Source organism: Gigantopelta aegis, chromosome 2 (genome assembly GCF_016097555.1).
Source record: "Gigantopelta aegis isolate Gae_Host chromosome 2, Gae_host_genome, whole genome shotgun sequence".
Taxonomy (NCBI): Eukaryota; Metazoa; Mollusca; class Gastropoda; order Neomphalida; family Peltospiridae; genus Gigantopelta; species Gigantopelta aegis.
Genome location: NC_054700.1, coordinates 21,908,308 through 21,933,988, shown reverse-complemented (window position 1 = coordinate 21,933,988; position 25,681 = coordinate 21,908,308). Strand labels below are relative to the sequence as shown.

Below are 25,681 nucleotides of genomic sequence, written 5' to 3'. Positions count from 1 at the left end.
TCCACTTATAACACCATGCAAACCAATATGCCCGTTCAAGTATCCATTGATAACTCGGATGACTATACTGTTACAACGCCTTTTATGGAATCGACAACAAACTATTCTGAGGTTGATATGGACGATGAGGTCAATGACACCAGCTGTACTAAACCTAAAAAACTGTACAAAACAAAAAAAACACCTGTGAAATCTAACCATTCAAAACGCACAACACGAAAAGGTAATCAGTGCGCTGGCTCCACATTAGATTTTAGCCAAAAGATTACAGACCTACGTGAAGCTTTCTGCACCCAAGAGTCCAGAATGGATGACCACATGAGGGACACGGAAGAATTGATCAACAATATAACAGTGGAATTCTCAAATCACATAAAGGAAATGCAAGAATCCCATAACAGATCTATAGAAAACTTACAACTTGACAATATCCAAATAAAAAAGGTCAATGACATGCTAGAAAGAAAACTTGAACAACTTGAAAAGAAAAACAGAGCCCTATCTGCCAGTTTACAAGTACATGCAGTAAATGTGGAGTTACTCAAAACAGAAATCAACAGTGGAGACTTTGATAGAAATTAAAGAGGGACAGTTTGAGGACAGATCAAATGTACCATTGACATCGGCCGTTAAAGAAAACTGTTCTATGTCATGCATAAAAGAAACAAACAACCCCATAAACAACACAGATGAGCAATCAAGTACAGAAGAAGACAACGAAGAAGAGCAATTTATTCAGGTGAAAAAGAAACAGCAAAATGTAAAGACCATTCACAACACCAAACTTCAAACGGAAGGTAAATATGAGAACATTAGGCAGCCAGCCCCCCCAACACGCAATACATACATCAGTGATGAAGTAACATCACTTTTCCTAGGTGACTTGATTCTGCGTTTTATCGGTCAACACATTCCAAACCGTACGTCAAAAGTGTTGTTTTACCCAGGACATGGAGTGACCAAACTCACGGAACGAGTCAAGAACTTGCCTCAAAAAACAACTGTGAAGAAAGTCACTGTTCACATTGGAGTAAATGACTGCCATACCCCTCCAGATTACGCTTTTGAAGTAAGTGAATACAAACAGTTGTTTAATGAATGTAAAAGTAAATTTCCAAATGCAGCCATTTACTTTTCACTCATCTTGCCTTCTTTAACTCGAGGCCAGCTCCACAAAAACATCAACAACGCAAATGATAAGATAAAAAAATTAGCTTCCTCATTAAATGTGGAAGTAATTGACCATTCAACTCTGTTTGTTACAGTGAATGGTGCCCCCAAAAAGAACATGTATCACGACAAAGTCCACCCCAGTAAATATAAATCTCGTATTCTTGCCAACTCATTCCTGGAGTCTGTGGGTCTTACAATTAAACACAACAAAGACAGATCAAGTCATGATACTGACATCCATCCACAGGTGCATGCCAGGGAGCTCAAGTACACACACCAAGATTTCCCACCATTGCCAAACAGAAGCAACAGTTATCCCCACAGAAAAACCGATCATGCCGAGAGAAACCAGCATCATCACAACGAAAATACTATGGTGCATTCCAGTGAACGGATGAATGGTCAACGGATGACAAACACTTATAATGCCAACATTTTCTCAACTCCAAATGACAGGATAAGCAATCAACATCAATATCATCCATTCTCAACTCACGTACCGTCTACAGTAAGAGACAGCAATGTTCCTTGGGGTTTCCCAGGGAGCGCTACCAGCAGGATGCCATTCACTGATCATAAGAGTGCTCAATATATACTGCAGCATCTGAATAACCTGTTCCGATATTCATATACATAAATGTGTGCAAAACGTGAAGTGTATGTGAGAGAGGTGAAGTAGGGGGTTATATACCCAATGGATCAGCATTCCGGAAGGTTGAATTTGATTAATGTTAACATCAAATTCACAATTTAATATTTCATTTTGGAATATACAAGGTATATCCGACTTAAAACGTGATGAATTTAATAAGTGTTTTAAAAACTTTCATGTTATTGGTCTCTCTGAGACTTGGTTAGGAAACAAGAGTGACTTCAATTTTACAGGATATTTTTCAATTTCCAATCCACGCAAACAGTTTGTGCAAGCATCCCGTGGTGGATTGGCTTTTTTTTAATGTAAAACTGGTTTAAAGCCTTTTGTTTCTTTTGTAGCATGTAGTGAATTTACATTATGGATTAGAATTAGTAAAACGTTTTTATCGGTTGACAAAGATATATTTGTCTGCACTACTTATGTACCACCTGAAAATTCATCATATTGGAAAAATTTAACAACAGATCCCTTTAATGTCATAAGTAATGAAGTTTTAAAATATTCGCAGCATGGATCGATAATAATTGGCGGGGACTTTAACGCTAGAACTGCTACCGAGTGTCGGTGTGTGAATAGTGATGGAGTTAATTTTCTTGAAAACATATATGTACCGTCAGATATTTTTACTACCATAGAGACAAAAGGAAATAACCGAGATAATATAACGAACAAATTTGGACAATCCCTCATATCACTAGCAACTGCATCGAAATTAATTATTTTAGTTTACATGCCACACGTACAATGGTCACAGTGTTGTAGATTATGTGCCATGTGAAATATTTCAATATTAAACCACTTTCATGGACATCAAATCACTGTCAGCTCTCCTTAACACTTAATATATCAGTTAGAAACAAAAAATCACAGGAAAATCCAAAACAATTCAGCCATAAATTCACGAAACGTAAACAAAGAAAATGGCACAATAATAATAGCATGTCACGTGTATACTCAGCAGTAATGTCAGATGAAAACAAAGAGGCACTCAATAGGTTCATTTTGACACCACCACCAACGTCGGATGTAGATGCAAGCTGTTATGTCAACTTGTTTGAATCTGTAGTAAATGCCATAAATATATATGCTACCAAAAATCAGAATCTAAATAGATCTCTGAAGAAAAATCTTTGGTTTGACATAGAATGCAAAAATGCCAAATTGGCTATGGAATCTAATTTCAAGACATTTAATGCTAATAACACACAAGAAACAAAGCAAAATGCATTTCTGTCCAAAAAGAATTATAAGAGATTAACCCGTCATAAAAAAAGGTCTCATAAAAGTGATCTTGTTTCAAAACTTAGAAGTATACCTATGAATGACACAAAAGCTTTATGGCATACAATTAACAGTATTAAGGATAAAAAAAAAGCCCGAAGTGTTCCCTGATCCTCATGAATTAGTAGACCACTTTGAAAAGATCTACCAAGATCCAACAGTTAACTGTTCTTCTAATGAGGTTGATTATACTAATCTGCAGGATAACCAAGTGATTAATTCACCAATATCAGCACTGGAAATTATAGCGTGTATTGAAGATATTAAGCTGAAAAAGGCACAGGGTGTAGACAATGTCAGTAATGAGCTTATCAAATGTCTCTTTCCATTAATACTAGATCATGTTGTCAAACTTTTCAATGATATATTGTCAATAGGCTATTTTCCTCCACAGTGGGCCCATTCAATAATTGTCCCTTTGCACAAAAAAGGTGACAAAACAGACCCAAGTAACTATCGTGGAATCGCTCTAAGTAGTTGTATTGGAAAATTGTTTTGCCAAATAATAGATAAACGAATTGTAGACTACCTACAACAAACCAACCAAATTGATATCTGTCAAGCTGGGTTCAGGCAAGGATTTAGAACAACAGATCACATATTTACACTAAAAACCCTGATTGATAAATATAAATGTAAAAAGAAAAAGCTCTATGCATGCTTTGTAGATCTCGAACGAGGATTCGATTCTGTGGATAGAAGCAAATTATTTCATAAAATTACTTTTATGGGGGTTACAGGTAATGTTTTAAAAATAATCGAATCTTTATATGTTAATGTTACATATAGTGTTCAGACTGATAAAGGCATATCACAACCATTCCAATCAAACATTGATGTTCGCCAGGGCTGTATTTTATCTCCAACACTATTTACTATGTTTATTAATGACTTTCAAAAATATTTATGTAACATTGGAGATAAAGTATCACTAGACACAATGCGCTTAAGCCATCTACTTTTTGCAGATGATCTTCTACTTTTATCAGAAACCCCACATGGTCTACAACAGCTCCTTGATCAACTAGATATATATTGTAATGACAACAATCTTACTATTAATTTAAATAAAACAAAAATTGTTATTTTTGGTGGCCAAAGTACAACAAATAAGCTTACTTGGCATCTATCGGGCAATAAAGTCCCAGTTGTAACAAAGTATACATATTTAGGGGTTGACTTTATTCAAAATGGAAATTTTAAAGAATGTTCCCGATCACTTTGGAGCAAAGGACTAGGTTGTTTTTACAAGATGCAGAAAGAATTCTCAAAAGTTAACCTACCAGTAGACATTTCATGCCAGTTATTTAATTCTCTTGTTGAGCCTGTCCTTTTATATGCCAGTGAGGTTTGGGGTGCCCCAGTTCATATCATTAAAATATTTGGAAACTTTCCTACCAGAGAGGGTGCTTTTAAAATTCTGTAAATCAACACTACAGGTTAATAGTCGTACCCATAATTGGGCCTCTAGAGCTGAGCTAGGTTTGTACCCACTCCTGTTGTCTGTGGTAAAAAGAATGTGACATTTTTACTTCCATATGCAAACTACGGACAACATTATTTTACAACATGCTTTCTCTGAATGCACAAGCCTTGAAAAGAAAAATATTGGTTGGCTTCACAAATTATATTATTACATTGGTGAGTTGAATCAAAAACGAAGCACTGTCAATTATCCCATTCATCTTATAAATATAATTAAAACTAAGTATCACAATATTTTAAAAGAAAACCTTATAGCTCCAGCCAAAACAGATGGATCCAGTAATAAGATGTGAATGTACAAATTATATAAAACAATATTCAACTAGAGCCATATTTATTACACTGTATACATCCAGAATTACGTCTCAGTGACCACAAATTAAAAATAGAGACTGGGCGCCATACAAAACCCTTCACTCCAGTGGAAGAACGTTTATGTGACCACTGCAATGTAATAGAAGATGAATACCATCATATCATAATATGTAAGAAATATAATAGTCAACGTGTCAAATTATATGCATATCTAACTTTCCATAATTACCTATTTAAAAGTATGAGTATGCAAGAAAAATTTATATATATTATGCAAAACCAAAATCCAGCCTGTGCTGGTGCGGTATGCAAATTTGTTCACGATTATACATGTATTGCCCATAATTAGTCCTTATTTAGTCATTTTGTTTGTTTCTTGTTTATGCATCCAGTTCCGTATGTGGAATGTTTATATGCAATAAAGTTTTTATCTTTTATCTTATCTTTTTATATAGTCTAAGACAGGAAACCTGCTACATTTTTCCATTAGTAGGAATCTAAGTGATCTTTTATATGCACCATCCGACAGACAGGATAGCATATACCACAGCCTTTGGTACAGGCCTTCGGATTTCACAGAAACAATCATATCCGGTACCATATTGTACTGTGTCGGTAAAATCACGGAACCGACATTTTGTTTCCCATGATTATTAAATCGAGAACAACCATTCAACAAAAATAATATAGGGCAGTGACCCCAGTATTCGACCAGTACCCAGTATTCGACCAGTGTATTTAATTAATTACCATACTCGTTTAAACTGAATAGTATATATATATTTTCCGAACGTATTTTGAACATACGTGACAGGGTGAACATTCTTTCTTCTGGAAACGCAATAGCAGACGATAACCATGTGAATGAGCTTAAGTATATATTCATCAGCTATAGTGATAATATGAACGTCGGCCATTTTTATAGCATGCTATTACACCATCCAACATCCCGTGAACATTTGCAATACTTTTAATCCATTTGAAATCTTTGAAAATGTCTTTAATGTTTTTATTTATAATCAAATGGAGCTGGCAATGCAATGTGACCTCAATCATTATAATTTTAATCAAATAATGACCTATGATAGAGAGGGTTGCCCCAGTATTCGACCAATAGAAAAGATTGAGGATACATTCCCAAAATAAACTCCCAAGAACCACAAATTTACTACTTTTATGTCTTTCGGTGCTGTTTGTGAGGACTTACACAATTGTTTTCTTTTATTTTCAGTCTAATATCATTATTTGTAAATTGAGATAGGACCAAAGACACTGTTCACCAGAAAGTAATTGTACATGTGCAAATGTGTATATAAGCATGTGCGTGAGTGCGTAAATGCATGGATATGTTACAGTTGTTAAAATCAACACTTTTTGGATTTAGTTGTTTGATATATGCTGCATTTACTATAAAATAAACTTCAAAGTTTAGTTTTATTAGTTAATTAGAAAGTGGATGAATACTGGGTTCAGCTGGTCGAATACTGCATACTTTACATTGCGGCACTCAACCCTACTCTAGTCAGCGTATACCGCATCAACAGAACTTGGGTCTATTCAGTGAATAGCATTGCTAGTAAGTATTTATGAAGAAAAACAAATATTAGCAAATGCCAATAAAATGAACATGTTATAATCCTTTCTTTCTTAAGTGGTCGAATACTGGGGTCGTTGCCCTATATATCATTATTTAAAAAACAACGTTTCCGATGGGTTCCCATGATCACCAGGCACAGAACTGAAAAAGTTATTTCCCACGAAATTTGAAATCCTATGGCCTGTGGATACCAGTGATAGTGCACTGCCTGGAACGAGATATAGCCCAATGGGTGCACCAACGGAGATTGATCATAGACTGACCGCACATCAAGAAATCACTTTGCCAGTGGGCTGTGTTCCACCGCCTTCTCATTTGGTATGCTTATGACTCTTGTCTGCGGTAGTCCTCCTTACCTCTTTCCTGCTCGGTACCTTCCTCCACCAGGACTGATCACACAGCTCACAGGCAAACTGCCGCACTGAGAATGGGATGTTCTGGTTTAAAGCACTTCCCACTATCACACTGTCCCTCCGCAAGTCTCGAACAAAATTCTGTAACAAAAAAAAGAAGTGAAAACATGATCCAGTCTGTTCTAAAAGGACAAGAAAATCTACTATACAGTCAGAGGCAGATTAAGAAATAGTTGAAGTTTGTTAGTTTAACTACATCACTAGAGCACATTGATTTATTCATCATCGGCTATTGGATGTCAAACATTCCGTAATTCTGACATATATCATGTAGTCTTAGAGAGGAAACCTGCTACATTTTTTGCATTAGTAATAAAAGATCTTTTATATGCACCACCCAATAGACAGGATAGCACATACCATGGCCGTTCATATACCAGTTGTGGTACACAGGCTGGAGCAAGAGCCCAATGGGCCCACTGACAGGGATTGATCCCAGACTGACCGCGCATCAAGAGTGCTTTACCACTGGGCTACGCCCCACCTGATTAAGATTAAGAAGTGCAAGCTTCTAACAATTTTTCTTTTTATGTAGAGTACGAGATATGATCCATTACCATGTAGTGTAAGAGATACTATCGATCCATTACCGTGTAGTTTACGAGATATGATCCGTTACCGTGTAGTGTACGAGATATGATCCGTTACCGTGTAGTGTAAGAGATATGATCCGTTACCGTGTAGTGTACGAGATATGATCCATTACCATGTAGTGTACGAGATATGATCCATTACCGTGTAGTGTACGAGATATGATCCATTACCGTGTACTGTACGAGATATGATCCATTACCGTGTAGTGTAAGGAATATGATCCATTACCATGTCGTGTAAGAGATATGATACATTACCGTGTCGTGTACGAGATATGATCCATTACCGTGTAGCGTACGAGATATGATCCATTACCGTGTAGCGTACGAGATATGATCCGTTACCGTGTAGTGTACGAGATATGTTACCATGTAGTGTAAGAGATATGATCCATTACCGTGTAGTGTAAGAGATATGATCCGTTACCGTGTAGTGTACGAGATATGATCCGTTACCGTGTAGCGTACGAGATATGATCCGTTACCGTGTAGCGTACGAGATATGATCCGTTACCGTGTAGCGTACGAGATATGATCCGTTACCGTGTAGCGTACGAGATATGATCCGTTACCGTGTAGCGTACGAGATATGATCCTTTACCGTGTAGCGTACGAGATATGATCCGTTACCGTGTAGCGTACGAGATATGATCCGTTACCGTGTAGCGTACGAGATATGATCCGTTACCGTGTAGCGTACGAGATATGATCCGTTACCGTGTAGCGTACGAGATATGATCCGTTACCGTGTAGCGTACGAGATATGATCCGTTACCGTGTAGCGTACGAGATATGATCCGTTACCGTGTAGCGTACGAGATATGATCCATTACCGTGTAGCGTATGATCCATTACCGTGTAGTGTACGAGATATGATCCGTTACCGTGTAGTGTAAGAGATATGATCCATTACCGTGTAGTGTACGAGATATGATCCGTTACCGTGTAGTGTAAGAGATATGATCCATTACCGTGTAGTGTAAGAGATATGATCCGTTACCGTGTAGTGTACGAGATATGATCCATTACCATGTAGTGTACGAGATATGATCCATTACCGTGTAGTGTACGAGATATGATCCATTACCGTGTAGTGTACGAGATATGATCCATTACCGTGTAGTGTACGAGATATGATCCATTACCGTGTAGTGTACGAGATATGATCCATTACCGTGTAGTGTAAGAGATATGATCCATTACCGTGCACTGTACGAGATATGATCCATTACCGTGTAGTGTACGAGATATGATCCATTACCGTGCATTGTATGAGATATGATCCGTTACCATGTAGTGTACGAGATATGATCCATTACAGTGTAGTGTACGAGATATGATCCGTTACCGTGTAGTGTATGAGATATGATTCGTTACCATATAGTATACAAGATATGATCCATTACCGTGTAGTGTAAGAGATATGATCCATTACCATGTAGTGTAAGAGATATGATCATTGTAGATAAATATCATGTTAGATGTTCCACGATGACGACCGTTCACCAGAGCCATACCATCCAATAACATAAGGATGTCCGAAATAGACTGTTTTGTGATGTGTAAGTGTACGAGATATGATCCATTACCGTGTAGTGTACGAGATATGATCCGTTACCGTGTAGTGTACGAGATATGATCCGTTACCGTGTAGTGTGCGAGATATGATCCTTTACCGTGTAGTGTACGAGATATGATCCATTACCGTGTTGTGTACGAGATATGATCCATTACCGTGTAGTGTAAGAGATATGATCCATTACCGTGTTGTGTACGAGATATGATCCATTACCGTGTAGTGTACGAGATATGATCCATTACCATGTAGTGTAAGAGATATGATCATTGTAGATAAATATCATGTTAGATGTTCCACGGTGACGACCGTTCACCAGAGCTATACCATCCAATAACATAAGGATGTCCGAAATAGATTGTTTTGTGATGTGTGAGTTAAACCTCAAACTAATTACAATATTGGAGTCCAGTAGATACCAATTACATGTATCTTATTACTCACTGCTTAAAAATGAATCAAACTCGATTTCGCTCATTAGATACATGTATGTTTTAAAACAAACCTTAAGATATATAGTATCTCAGGGCATAATGAGAACCATTGTTCTGTTTGCATGTCGGTTACTTTATAATAACCAATTGGTTACGTGGTAAACAATTTTTTTTAAAAATTAATAGTCAAAGTTCGAGGTGCACCAAACTTTTGATAGAGAAGTGAACACCACAAGTCCTGTGATTGGTGATAAATGTGAGTGTGTTGGTTGTAAAAAAAAAAAATTCATCTGAGTAAAAAATATATGAAATTTTATTTCATCTAGTACCACTGTGTCAAGTAGCCTTGTGCTTGAAACATGTATGGGGTACCTGTAAAAAAAAAAGTTGGTTTTGGCCTATATAATTCATACTGTTAAGATTTCAATAATTTATTTTTACATGGTATTTGACTTGCCATGTACAACTGCTCTTAAATATGGTATTATATATAGGTAACCTGAACTAAGATTTTAAGAGCAATTTATTTTTATATTAAAATTAACATATATGCCAATAGTGGGTTACCGGTAGGTTAATGTCTTCAGTTTCCATTAACATACATGTAGTTAATTTTTCATGTATGAAATTCTGAAAACTCAAATTTGTAAAGAACTTGATTTTTATTGTCATTTTGACACATTTATAGGGTGCTAAGTTATATTTTAGACACATTTGTAGTTTTATGCCAAATTTTAAGTAAATTTGAATAAAAACTTTACCAAAGACATAATTAAATCTGTTGTCACTATATTGTGTCTTCTGTTCTTATTTATATATAACAATAAACTTGTTAATCATATGTCTTTAGATCTCCAGGTCAATTTTTATTTTTTAAATAATCACTTAGTTTGCTCTCTTGAAGAGTATTTTAAGTTTATACTAGATTCAGAACCAATTTTTTCAGATTTGATTATCTGCCTTGGAGTAAGTTGATAATTTATTTTATTGTTAAATCTGTATTACCCAATGTTACTAGCTAAATAAAATGCTGAATTACAGATTGTAGGAATACATCCAATATACATATTGTATTCATCTGGATTAGAAAATAATGCAAGAAAATAAATGTTCGGGTGATTATGTCATTTAAAAATAGTTGTTTTTTTTCAGTATTTAATCAAAAATAAATGTGTGAATTAAAGCTGGAGGATAATTTCAGATATCACAAATATTAAAACCTCCAACTACAGTATGCTATAAATAAAATATACATGCAGTCAGGAATATTGCTGGCTACCAATGGTTTTGAGGGTTCATTATGAAAATCAGCATGGCAGATGGATTTGAAATTCCCACACCTGGTAACTTGAAGACAGCCACACCCAGCATACAGGATTTCCTCCCAACACTAATGTTCAGGTGGGCCCCGTTCCACGAAGCGTTCTTAGCACTACTATCGCCGTAAATACCTACCATCATGACCTTAATTTTTGTCTACGATCGCCAACCCATTCCACGACATGGCGTAGCTTACTATCATCGTAAATTACTGTGAAAATTTACAATAGGTACGAGGCAGTTGTAATGATGATTTTGGTAATTTTCTAAGAAGGATACTAACTTTTGTATAAAAATGGATCTAATATATACATTGTAGCAAATACCTTTTATAAAACTTGTCGTTCGATGAAAAAACATTCTAGGCCATACGACTTTCACTCGAAAATACAGGAGATAACTATCATGTCTTATGCATTTGGCAATTATCGCTTAGCAAATAAACTGACAGTTACTTCATGGATATCCGATACCAATGAATACATCTAAGATGTTCCAAAATGTCTGTAACTAATTCATTGTTTAACTAATTCATACTTCTTCATAAAGAATATTTTAATCATTAAAGGGGCACTTACGACTACCGTAACGTTGCTTTGCGGAACGGCTGTAAAGTTTACGGTGCCAGTTGTAAAATTCACCGTAAGTCACTACAATTAACCTTAGTTACAATTCTTTCGAGGAACGGGCTCAGGACATTAAGTCATTACTTCATAGGTAGTCATGTCAGACCTTGCCTTTTAAGGTGCGCGGGTGCGATCGCACTCGTACAGCGCACATAATTTCAATTTGGCAAGTGTGAAAAATAATGCACGTTACATTGAACAAACATTGCACATAAAACAATTTTGTACATTGATTGTCACTATTTACATGTACCTTATGTAGCTGATAGAAAGATCCGTTTAATAATACCAGAAAAAAACATGTTACGAGAACGCTAGTGTCCATACAAGATTTTAATATATGACTGGTACTTATCTTTGCTATACAAATCGGAAAACACAGGTTTAATAGACATCTTCGAAGACGTACCAATCCGATCAAAACTTCTTTGCCTATTTAATTTATTATTAATTAGAAGCAGTCCACTTTTGTAAGGTAATAGATCAGAACGTCTGTAAAGTAAAGTTTGTTTTATTTAACGACGCCACTAGAGCACATTGATTTTTTATCTTATCATCGGCTATTGGACGTCAAACATATGGTCATTCTGACACTGTTTTAGAGGAAACCCGCTGTCGCCACATAGGCTACTCTTTTTACGACAGGCAGCAAGGGATCTTTTATTTGCGCTTCCCACAGGCAGGATAGCACAAACCATGGCCTTTGTTGAACCAGTTATGGATCACTGGTCGGTGCAAGTGGTTTACACCTACCCATTGAGCCTTGCGGAGCACTCACTCAGGGTTTGGAGTCGGTATCTCGATTAAAAATCCCATGCCTCGACTGGGATCCGAACCCAGTACCTACCAGCCTGTAGACCGATGGCCTGCCACGACGACACCGAGGCCGGTATCAGAACGTCTGATAAGGATAACTCGTTTATACTGTTCATATAGTTATAACAAAAAGAAAAAAGGGATTGAATTAAATATTTGCTTCTGCAGCCTACACAAATGAACTTGTTACGGAAATCAGCGAAGTTGGTAAAATTGTCTCGATTAGTTTATAACTGTTAGCCTACAAAGCTTATGTGGGGTCCGAAAATGGCAATCGTGTAATTTTATACTTTCTTTTAAAAAAAAGAAAAAAAAGAAATTCAGATGGAATAATAAAAGAAGGAAAAGAAATTGTAATAGGTATGTGAGAAATTGTAATAGGTATGTGAGAAATTGTAATATATAGGTATGTGAGAAATTGTAATAGGTATGTAAGAAATTGTAATAGGTATGTGAGAAATTGTAATAGGTATGTGAGAAATTGTAATAGGTATGTCAGAAATTGTAAGAAATTGTAATAGGTATGTGAGAAATTGTAATAGGTATGTGAGAAATTGTAATAGGTATGTGAGAAATTGCAATAGGTATGTGAGAAATTGCAATAGGTATGTCAGAAATTGTAATAGGTATCTGAGAAATTGTAATAGGTATCAGAAATTGTAATAGGTATGTAAGAAATTGTAATAGGTATGTGGGAAATTGTAATAGGTATGTAAGAAATTGTAATAGGTATGTGAGAAATTGTAATAGGTATGTAAGAAATTGTAATAGGTATGTGAGAAATTGTAATAGGTATGTGAGAAATTGTAATAGGTATGTGAGAAATTGTAATAAGTATGTAAGAAATTGTAATAGGTATGTGAGAGATTGTAATAGGTATGTAAGAAATTGTAATAGGTATGTGAGAGATTGTAATAGGTATGTGAGAAATTGTAATAGGTATGTGAGAAATTGTAATAGGTATGTAAGAAATTGTAATAGGTATGTGAGAGATTGTAATAGGTATGTAAGAAATTGTAATAGGTATGTAAGAATATTATTTTTTATTTTTTTATGTTTAAAAAAATCAAATAAAACTTCATTTAAATATTTGTATTTCAGCCAGAGGTTAATGAGTGTGCATATCTTATTTATATATGTATATATGTACACACTTAGTAACAGTAATCAATGATCATTTCAGACTATTTAATTTTTGTTTCGTTTGTTACAAAGTCACAGACCATGTGACTGGAACATGATTTGATGCACAGTACTCTGTGGCATATTGACCAATCAGAGCTATCGGGGTCAGATTATTATGCATTGATGATATCATCTAAAATTATGGGGGGGGTTTATTATCTTTATTATGGCGTCCCACGTTTGGAATAAAATCCTTTGTAATGACAGATTTTGTCAGTTTGTACCGGTATATATTTTTTATCAACAACATTGGGACCGTTCTAGATCAATGACGTAACGCTGTCAGAGCCGTTCGTAACTTGTAGCGGTGGGTTGCATAATTGTTAAATTAAAAATGCCACATGAATGTCAATGTCCCAACCAACACTATCAACTGAAGTAATTATAGGCCTACATTTCATGAGTTGTTAAAAAAAAATGTTTTAATAATATGAGTCGGTAGTGCACACCTGAGATGCTTGGGTTGTAGTTCATGAACCAGCTTCTCGGAATCAGTGGGGTTTTTCCATCCCAACTATCCTAATTATATTCTTTGCACATAATAATGAAATTAAAGACAAGTTGATTCCTATATATGTTTAGCAACACGTCCATCGAACCATCTAACACTGCATCAATGTGTACTTGTCATAATTATATTTCTATAGTGCTACTCCTGAAACTTTTTAATAAATAAGTCAGACTACACTAATGAACCAAACATTATTGGTTTATTGGTTCATTTTTGCAACATATATCTGCATTTATTTACATGTACCAATTACTTCATAAATTAATAATGCTTGGTTTTCACTCGCCTTAGCATTTTGATGAGTGTGACTTTTCACTCGCGTAAGCATTTTGAGGTGTGCAATTTTTCACTCGCCTTTGTTTTTCAAAAGCCAAGGACTTTCATGTTGGTGTTTCCTTCTACAGAAAGTGTATTTTTTTAATACTGATATTTCTTTGATGTGCCTGTTAAGGTCTTCATGATCTAGGGGTCAGTCAAGTGCATGTGTTTTAATGGAATTCTTTAAAGGGTAGAGGTACTCTGACCATCTTTGTTGTCTCTACATATATACCTGAGTATGCACACCCAACCAACAGTAAATATCTTCAGCTTCATTTTAACACATTTTGCTGTTTATTATGACATATTACATTTGTACCAAACTGTATACAATATATATGCCTTATAAGGTGTACATTATATTAGGTTGCACTGTTGAAACAACACTTTTAGTGAGGTTGTCAGTTTTAGTCACAATACACCAGATCCTGGTTGTCATAAAAACACATAGCTGGACACTTTTTGAAAAATGTATGTTATCAGTATAGGTACATGTAGTACTAAACCAAAACTTCTGTCTGGGTCAAAGTTCGAGGTGCACTGAACTTTTGATAAAGAAGTGAACACCACAAGTCCTATGATTGGTTATAAATGTGAGTGTGTTGGTTGTAAAAAAAAAATAGTTTCATGTGGGCAAAAAATATATGCAATTTTATTTCATCTAGTACCACTGTGTCAAGTAGCCTTGTGCTTGAAACATGTATGGGGTACTGTAAAATAAAAGTATTAAAATTTTGTGCCGAACTAGGGTAGTCATAGACGCTACCCGTAATATCTCACAAGTGAGCAGCTGATTCACTTTAAGAGTGAGGGATGGTAGTATTTATATCTGTAGTGTTTATGTCGATTGATACGCTGCAGGTGGGAGTTTTAGTCACATACATTACTATTGTCGTCTATGGGATTTGATTTAACCTTTAATACATTTGAACCACCAATGTGGCATAGAACCGTAGTTCAAGTGTTTTACAATTAGGTAGGTCTAACTCATCGGTTACTAAAACTATATTCGCGTAACCAAACAATTGGTTACCTAAGTATAACTCACCTGAAACAACTTCTGGTTACGTAAGATTTTGAAATCAGGCATGACAATGACACTTGATTATATCAGCTGAAATCTTTGCGAACTGTGCACAAAGCAGACAGTACATGGCCAAAGGCCGTGAGGGGGGAGGTCTAAAGCGTGAAGTAACCCAACACGGCACAAAAGCAGATTAGAAATATTGAGAAAAATGTATTTAGACCATTTGAGTGACAAAATAAAGGTACCTACACCCCCCAAAAAAAAATCCTCGGATTTGAACGATTCACAGAAACAACCTAAATGGCTTTCAAATCCACGGAAGATTGTCATGCCTGTGAAATATTGTCCCCTGGTATCTAATTAACAGCCATTCATGTAGTATTCTGTATGTACGTACCTCATTGCGACGATGAAGCAGCTGTCTCACCTTTTCTGGTTTCCCTAGAAACCAAACAATAATAAAACTGTCATTTACAAGTTACAAGGAATGTACAATGTTTTGGGACTTGATTGGAATTTTGTCATTGATCATTAGTTATAATATGTATCCACTAATTGATAACTTTTGATTACACTCGGTACTTAATTACTAGCGAGCATAAAATGTTAGCGAATTTAGCGAGGCCATGCATATTTTCAGACACTAACAGGGTTTTTGCCAGAGGGTAAAACGGGTATGGCGCCATACCCAAATTTTTATTTTTTTAAGTTAACATTTTGACAAAATTAATGACTTTTATCATTATTGTATGATTTTCATAACCCTAACCCTAAATGTAACCCATTTTCTTTGTGGGAGAGGACCCCCATACCCCCTGTTGACTGTAGTTGCATTCAATTCCATAGCGCCATACCCACAAATTTCTTTCTGGCAGAAACACTGACTAATATTTAATGATGCTAAATTTAAAGAGATATACAACAGACTGTTAAAAAACCATGTTGTGCAATTGATTTGTTTGATTAACTGAAGGCACAACAATGGTTATAATGTTTGTTTTGTCTAACGACACCACTGACAGCATATTGATTAATGAATCATCATCTATTGTATGTCAAACACTTGGTAATTTTTGACATATATATAGTCTCAAAGAGGAAACCTGCTACATTTTTCCATTATATGCACCATCCCACACAGGATAGCACATACCACAGCGTTTGATATGCCAGTCATGCATGGTGCACTCATTGGAAGGAGATATACATGTAGCCCAATGGGCCCAACAGAATGGGATCGATCCCAAGCCGACTTGACATTAAGCAAACACTTTATCTCTGGGCTATGTCCTGCCCTTAACAATAGTTATATGCAATTGATTAAACCAAATGGATAACAAACAACAGTAGTTAGTCACCATGTACGTCACTGCTATTGATTAAACCAAGTGGATAACAAACAACAGTAGTTAGTCAGCATGCACGTCACTGCAATTGATTAAACCAAGTGGATAACAAACAACAGCAGTTTGTCAGCATGCACGTCACTGCAATTGATTAAACCAAGTGGATAACAAACAACAGCAGTTAGTCAGCATGCACGTCACTGCAATTGATTAAACCAAGTGGATAACAAACAACAGCAGTTAGTCAGCATGCACGTCACTGCAATTGATTAAACCAAGTGGATAACAAACAACAGCAGTTAGTCAGCATGCACGTCACTGCAATTGATTAAACCAAGTGGATAACAAACAACAGCAGTTAGTCAGCATGCACGTCACTGCAATTGATTAAACCAAGTGGATAACAAACAACAGCAGTTAGTCAGCATGCACGTCACTGCAATTGATTAAACCAAGTGGATAACAAACAACAGCAGTTAGTCAGCATGCACGTCACTGCTATTGATTAAACCAAGTGGATAACAAACAACAGCAGTTAGTCAGCATGCACGTCACTGCTATTGATTAAACCAAGTGGATAACAAACAACAGCAGTTAGTCAGCATGCACGTCACTGCTATTGATTAAACCAAGTGGATAACAAACAACAGCAGTTAGTCAGCATGCACGTCACTGCTATTGATTAAACCAAGTGGATAACAAACAACAGCAGTTAGTCAGCATGCACGTCACTGCTATTGATTAAACCAAGTGGATAACAAACAACAGCAGTTAGTCAGCATGCACGTCACTGCTATTGATTAAACCAAGTGGATAACAAACAACAGCAGTTAGTCAGCATGCACGTCACTGCAATTGATTAAACCAAATGGATAACAAACAACAGTAGTTAGTCAGCATGCACATCACTGCTATTGTCTACTAAATTCAAGATGTCTGTAAGCTGCGTAACATCAACATTCATCAAAAAGATTATTTCAGCTGATCCTACAACTTGAGCTTATTTCTTTCTTAGTTTCTGATTATGTTAACCTCGCTAAAGTTCTATGTCCCTAATATGCCACGTTATTTAGATTTCACACAGTTTTAAGATCGCTAATATTTTATGATTCACAGTATTATAGGGACAGTTACATATTATATACATATATAATGTTTTTATTTGTGTTCCAATGATCGATTATAATCTAAAATTGATCAGCTGTGTTCAAGTACATGTGAAATCTACTGGCGTTTAGCTTGCTTTGATGCATATATATTAAAACAGAATAGATATCAGACTCGTAGGAATGATATCTGAAGAGTAGGTGTGTGTGTGGGTGGGGGGGGGGGGGGGGGGGGGGGACAGACTCTAGTGTATTGGCGGCGAGCACTCTCCAGATTGTTATCTTTAATTATATAGAGTTGGACAAAAAGGAACATTTTAGTCCTTGGGGGTGGGGTATAGGCCCGCCCTTTCCACCCAACCTGCTTCCTCCTGGCCTTGGTATGGAAGCTAAAATTAGCAAAATATGGTTGATATTAGTCCATGATTAATAAATAAATGTGTTTTACTGGTGTCGATTAAACACACACCCCCCCCCCCCAACAATTAACATAAAATCAATCAATTTGACCCAACAAGATCACATTGATTTATTGATCATCACAGGACCAGCTCTGGATGAGCAAAACAATTCGCCAAATTGTCTACTGCAGAAATTGTCAGTTATTTTCTAAAACATGTCATTTATTACATCAAATTATTTCGCCAAACTAAAATAAAATTTGCCAACTGCTTTCAAAATTTGCAGTTGGTGAATATGGCGATTGCTATTGTGGATGTCAAACATTTGGTAATTCTGACACATACATGTAGGATTAGAGGAAATCCGCTACATTTTTTCAGTCAGCAGCAAAGGATCTTTTATATGCATTTTCTCGGTCCGGCCAGTGCACCACAACTGGTAAATCAAAGGCTGTGGTATGGGCTATCATGTCTGTGGGATGGTGCATATAAAAGATCCCTTGCTTCTAATGGAAAAAATGTAGTGGGTTTCTTCTCCGAGACTATATGTCAAAATTACCACATGTTTGACATCAGCTGATGATTAATAAATCAATGTGCTCTAGTGGTATCATTAAACAAAATAAATTTCTTATCAAGACCCAATTTTTGACTACCACCCGTCCCCCAAATTAGGCTAGGTATGACCCTGAAGAATAATAACTATCATACATGTACATGTAACGAAGGGAGATAAATCTGGTTAACAGTTACCTCGCATAACGAAATCAACAGCACTCATCAGGTCACCATTCCTGTCTTCGATAATGTGCACGGCTTCTCTCTCGGAAAATCGACCACAGAATAACTCTTGAAGTCTACGTGCCTAAATGACAATTTTAAACAAAAAAGTAAAAAATAAATTAAAAAAGGAAGAATTTGTATAATACCAATTGGTTTTCTAGTTTTATCACAGAATGCTGCTGTAGTACTTCAAAGTACACCAATACTTCAAAACTGTGATAAATGTAAACAGCCACTGCGAATGAAGCGAGCACTCAACCGAACCGACTGAGCTAAATCCCACTGGTTGGAACGAGAAAAAAACAATCAGTTGAACGAAGCGAGCGTTCAACCGACTAAGCTGAATCCCGCCCTTTTAACATTAGCAGTAAATGGGTTTTAATGCACTTTACCCAAGGCAGGACAGCACATACCACAAACACCACCTTTAATATGGCAGTTGTGGGACACTGGATCATGGTATGCACTTGGAATTTGTTTTGACTGGCCAATCGGGCCACTCACAGCAACACTTTGACTCGCCTGTACAACTTTTGAATGGACTGCAACCGAATTTTGTTGAAAAAAGAACTTGCGTAAATTGCAGTTTAAAAACATGTTATCATACCATACAAACAATAATAACACAAAAGAAAGAAACAGAACTTGTTTTGTTTTTTATCCCACTGCCACCTTTCCTTCCTCTCCTTTGAATTCCATCTCATTTCTTCCCGATTTGGCAACTCCTCCTATCTTTCAACTTCTTTTTCTGTCCACCTTCACATCCCAGTCCTCGTCTCTCCAACCACGACAGGTGCTTGTCTCTTATGGCTATCTGTGCCACACACGTGCCATTCCCCATCAGCTTCTAGCTGTGGGTTTAGTCTGACTACTTTGGGGAGTGTTCAGTAGTTACTTCTGGCATTGTTAAGAGGCACTTGTAACCACCTACTATACTCCCCTACTACCGGCATTCGTTAGTTAGTGTTGTGGGTCAGACCAGCTTTATTACTGGCAGAGGACGAGGATGCCAGGTGGGTGCAGGGAAATAGACGGAGACTGCAACCGTGGAGGAAGTTGATACAGGTAGGCGATGGTGTGGACAGCTCAGAAGACAGTCGGAGGAAACTGACAGAAAGGGTCGAAACATTGAAATCGTGGACTTGTTTTAGTTTATTAGAAACTGTTGTAATTAAATTATTAGTTATTATGTTGTCCCTGGGGTAGCTTCTTCTCCCATTTTCTTTAGGACAGCAGTCTTGTGTGCCTCACTCTATTTGTGTAACTGAAAGAAGATGTTAACAAACTGAATCACAAATGACAACATTCAGCAGGCTTTTTTATTTTATTCATGCAATATACTGATATTGCTGTTACATACTGAGTAATTATTTAATGTTATAATATATTATTTTAAACATTATCAGTGATACTGTGAAACTCAACTTTTAGGCCTTAAAAAGATTATCATTTGCCGCAGGGGGTTGGAAAGAGTGTGTGGGGGTGGGAGTGGGGAGGGGCGCAATGCTCCATCCCAATGAGGAATTCGTTTGCCTTTATAAGTTTATTTTCTAAAATGTTGGTTGCCCACCCCCACTCCCATCGGATCCCCCACCAGTGCCACTCCCTGCACATATAAAACACTGGGGAGAAATGGATGCCCACCCAACATACCCATCAATCCAAATTGATGGCTACTACAGTGCTTTCAAGTTCTGAAAAACCGATAATTGTGGTTGCTAAATACAGATTACTGATCATAATTTATATTACATACTTTTATACTTTCCATCTTCATTGTGGAACATATCCCTTCACAAACATACTGACATTGCCCCATGCACTGTGAACATGGTGCTTTAGGTAGTACTAAACCAAATAACTTCCTACTGGGTCAAAGCGCAAGGTGCACCAAACTTTTTATAGAGAAGTGAACACCACAAGTCCTGTGATTGGCAATAAATGTGAGTGTATTGGTTGTGAAAAAAATGGACGTACATAGGCATACACACACGCAAACACACTCACAGACGCAAACACTCACACATTCATACATATACATACTTGATACACACATACACAAACGTACAAATACATACTCATAAAAACACAAACACATGAACTCCAACACATATGACATAAACACATTCACAGACATGCAAACACACTCAGATACACACAGACACACAAACACACTCAGATACACACAGACACACAAACACACTCAGATACACATGCAAACACACACATACAACACAAACACATTCTCTGACACGCAAACACACAGATACATATGCAACACTCACACATACAACAAAAACACAGACACACGCAAACACTCACACATGCGACACAAACACTCACAGGCACATGCAAACACACTAACAGACACACGCAAATACACCCACAGACACACACACAAACACACTGACAGACAAACACAAACACAGTAACAGACACACAAACACACTGACAGACAAACACAAACACACTAACAGACACACAAACACACTGACAAGACACACACGCAAATATACCCACGGACACACACACAAACACACTGACAAACACAAACACACTAACAGACACACAAACACACTGACAGACACACACACACAAACACTCTGACAGACACAAACAAACACACTGACAGACAAACACAAACACACTGACAGACACAAACAAACACACTGACAGACACACACAAACACACTGACAGACACAAACAAACTCTGACAGACACACACAAACACACTGACAGACACAAACAAACACACTGACAGACACACACAAACACTGACAGACACACACACACTGACAGACACACACAAACACACTGACAGACACAAACACACTGACAGACACACACAAACACACTGACAGACACAAACACACTGACAAACACACACACACAAACACACTGACAGACACAAACACACTGACACACACACACAAACACATTGACACACACAAACACACTGACAGACACACACAAACACATTGACACACACAAACACACTGACAGACACACACAAACACACTGACAGACACAAACACACTGACAGACACACACAAACACATTGACACACACAAACACACTGACAGACACAAACACACTGACAGACACACACAAACACACTGACAGACACAAACACACTGACAGACACACACAAACACACTGACAGACAGACACACACAAACACACTGACAGACACAAACACACTGACAGACACACACACACTGACAGACACACACAAACACACTGACAGACACAAACACACTGACAGACACACACAAACACACTGACAGACACAAACACACTGACAGACACAAACACACTGACAGACACACACAAACACACACAAACACACCGACAGACACAAACACACTGACAGACACACACAAACACACTGACAGACACAAACACACTGACAGACACACACAAACACATTGACACACACAAACACACTGACAGACACACACAAACACACTGACAGACACAAACACACTGACAGACACACACAAACACATTGACACACACAAACACACTGACAGACACAAACACACTGACAGACACACACAAACACACTGACAGACACAAACACACTGACAGACACACACAAACACACTGACAGACACAAACACACTGACAGACACACACAAACACACTGACAGACAGACACACACAAACACACTGACAGACACAAACACACTGACAGACACACACACACTGACAGACACACACAAACACACTGACAGACACAAACACACTGACAGACACACACAAACACACTGACAGACACAACACACTGACAGACACACACAAACACACTGACAGACACAAACACACTGACAGACACACACAAACACACTGACAGACACAACACACTATTCCCGATTTTAAAAATATTCCACAGTCAATCTTAGACACGTCTATCTGTCCGTGTTGGATTTTCCCAGTTCCTTGAGAATAGTTTTTTAAGGTTACCTGTTATTTACCACAAAAAACAACAACTTTTTTTGCCAAGTTGTAGGTTTTCCCATGTGACGGCTCATATTGATTTGAATACGTGACTGAGCAGATACATTGTTCTTTGACTTAACAATATAAAAAACGTATAATATTACACTTTACATGTATTGATATGAATACGTGACTAATGTGAAAACAGACCCATAAACTCCCAACCTGATTTGTATGTGTGTGTGTGTGCTTTTGCTTCAGTTTTATTTTTTTTGAATGTGTGCGTTTCTATGTGTGTTCACTTCAATTTGTTTGAATGAATTAGTTGGTAAATCATGCTTTCTTGGGCACCAAGTTATTCTGGTGGACCCTTCATATACACACACACGTGTATATTGTAAATTCAACTGTGACGTCACGGACACAGGTTATTCTGGTGGACCCTTCATATACAGATACACATGTGTATATTGTAAATTCAACTGTGACGTCACGGACACAGGTTATTCTGGTGGACCCTTCATATACAGATACACATGTGTATATTGTAAATTCAACTGTGACATCACGGACACAGGTTATTCTGGTGGACCCATCATATACAGATACACATGTGTATATTGTAAATTCAACTGTGACATCACGGACACAGGTTATTCTGGTGGACCCTTCATATACAGATACACATGTGTATATTGTAAATTCAAATGTGACGTCACGGACACAGGTTATTCTGGTGGACCCTTCATATACAGATACACATGTGTATATTGTAAATTCAACTGTGACATCACGGACACAGGTTATTCTGGTGGACCCATCATATACAGATACACATGTGTATATTGTAAATTCAACTGTGACATCACGGACACAGGTTATTCTGGTGGACCCTTCATATACAGATACACATGTATATATTGTAAATTCAACTGTGACATCACGGACACAGGTTATTCTGGTGGACCCATCATATACAGATACACATGTATATATTGTAAATTCAACTGTGACGTCACGGACACAGGTTATTCTGGTGGACCCTTCATATACAGATACACATGTGTATATTGTAAATTCAACTGTGACGTCACGGACACAGGTTATTCTGGTGGACCCATCATATACAGATACACATGTATATATTGTAAATTCAACTGTGACATCACGGACACAGGTTATTCTGGTGGACCCTTCATATACAGATACACATGTGTATATTGTAAATTCAACTGTGACGTCACGGACACAGGTTATTCTGGTGGACCCTTCATATACAGATACACATGTGTATATTGTAAATTGAACTGTGAGGTCACAGACACAGGTTATTCTGGTGGACCCTTCATATACAGATACACATGTATATATTGTAAATTCAACTGTGACGTCACGGACACAGGTTATTCTGGTGGACCCTTCATATACAGATACACATGTGTATATTGTAAATTCAACTGTGACATCACGGACACAGGTTATTCTGGTGGACCCTTCATATACAGATACACATGTATATATTGTAAATTCAACTGTGACATCACGGACACAAGTTATTCTGGTGGACCCTTCATATACAGATACACATGTATATATTGTAAATTCAACTGTGACGTCACGGACACAGGTTATTCTGGTGGACCCTTCATATACAGATACACATGTATATATTGTAAATTCAACTGTGACATCACGGACACAGGTTATTCTGGTGGACCCTTCATATACAGATACACATGTGTATATTGTAAATTCAACTGTGACGTCACGGACACAGGTTATTCTGGTGGACCCTTCATATACAGATACACATGTGTATATTGTAAATTCAACTGTGACATCACGGACACAGGTTATTCTGGTGGACCCATCATATACAGATACACATGTGTATATTGTAAATTCAACTGTGACATCACGGACACAGGTTATTCTGGTGGACCCTTCATATACAGATACACATGTGTATATTGTAAATTCAAATGTGACGTCACGGACACAGGTTATTCTGGTGGACCCTTCATATACAGATACACATGTGTGTATTGTAAATTCAACTGTGACATCACGGACACAGGTTATTCTGGTGGACCCATCATATACAGATACACATGTGTATATTGTAAATTCAACTGTGACATCACGGACACAGGTTATTCTGGTGGACCCTTCATATACAGATACACATGTATATATTGTAAATTCAACTGTGACATCACGGACACAGGTTATTCTGGTGGACCCATCATATACAGATACACATGTATATATTGTAAATTCAACTGTGACGTCACGGACACAGGTTATTCTGGTGGACCCTTCATATACAGATACACATGTGTATATTGTAAATTCAACTGTGACGTCACGGACACAGGTTATTCTGGTGGACCCATCATATACAGATACACATGTATATATTGTAAATTCAACTGTGACATCACGGACACAGGTTATTCTGGTGGACCCTTCATATACAGATACACATGTGTATATTGTAAATTCAACTGTGACGTCACGGACACAGGTTATTCTGGTGGACCCTTCATATACAGATACACATGTGTATATTGTAAATTCAACTGTGACGTCACGGACACAGGTTATTCTGGTGGACCCATCATATACAGATACACATGTGTATATTGTAAATTCAACTGTGACGTCACGGACACAGGTTATTCTGGTGGACCCTTCATATACAGATACACATGTGTATATTGTAAATTCAACTGTGACGTCACGGACACAGGCTATTCTGGTGGACCCTTCATATA

General features: G+C 37.2%; 1 protein-coding gene across 1 annotated transcript in view; it reads right to left on the bottom strand.

Moving 5' to 3' along the window:
* Positions 1-25,681, bottom strand: part of LOC121377477 (shiftless antiviral inhibitor of ribosomal frameshifting protein homolog) — a 55,853-nt gene that overhangs the window by 16,420 nt on the left and 13,752 nt on the right. Inside the window, exons 2-4 of the mRNA XM_041505491.1 lie at positions 18,932-19,043; positions 15,723-15,766; positions 6,863-7,000 (exon numbers count right to left, since the gene is read on the bottom strand). Of these exons, the coding sequence (XP_041361425.1) occupies positions 6,863-7,000; positions 15,723-15,766; positions 18,932-19,043 (294 nt within the window). The remainder of the gene's footprint in view (positions 1-6,862; positions 7,001-15,722; positions 15,767-18,931; positions 19,044-25,681) is intronic.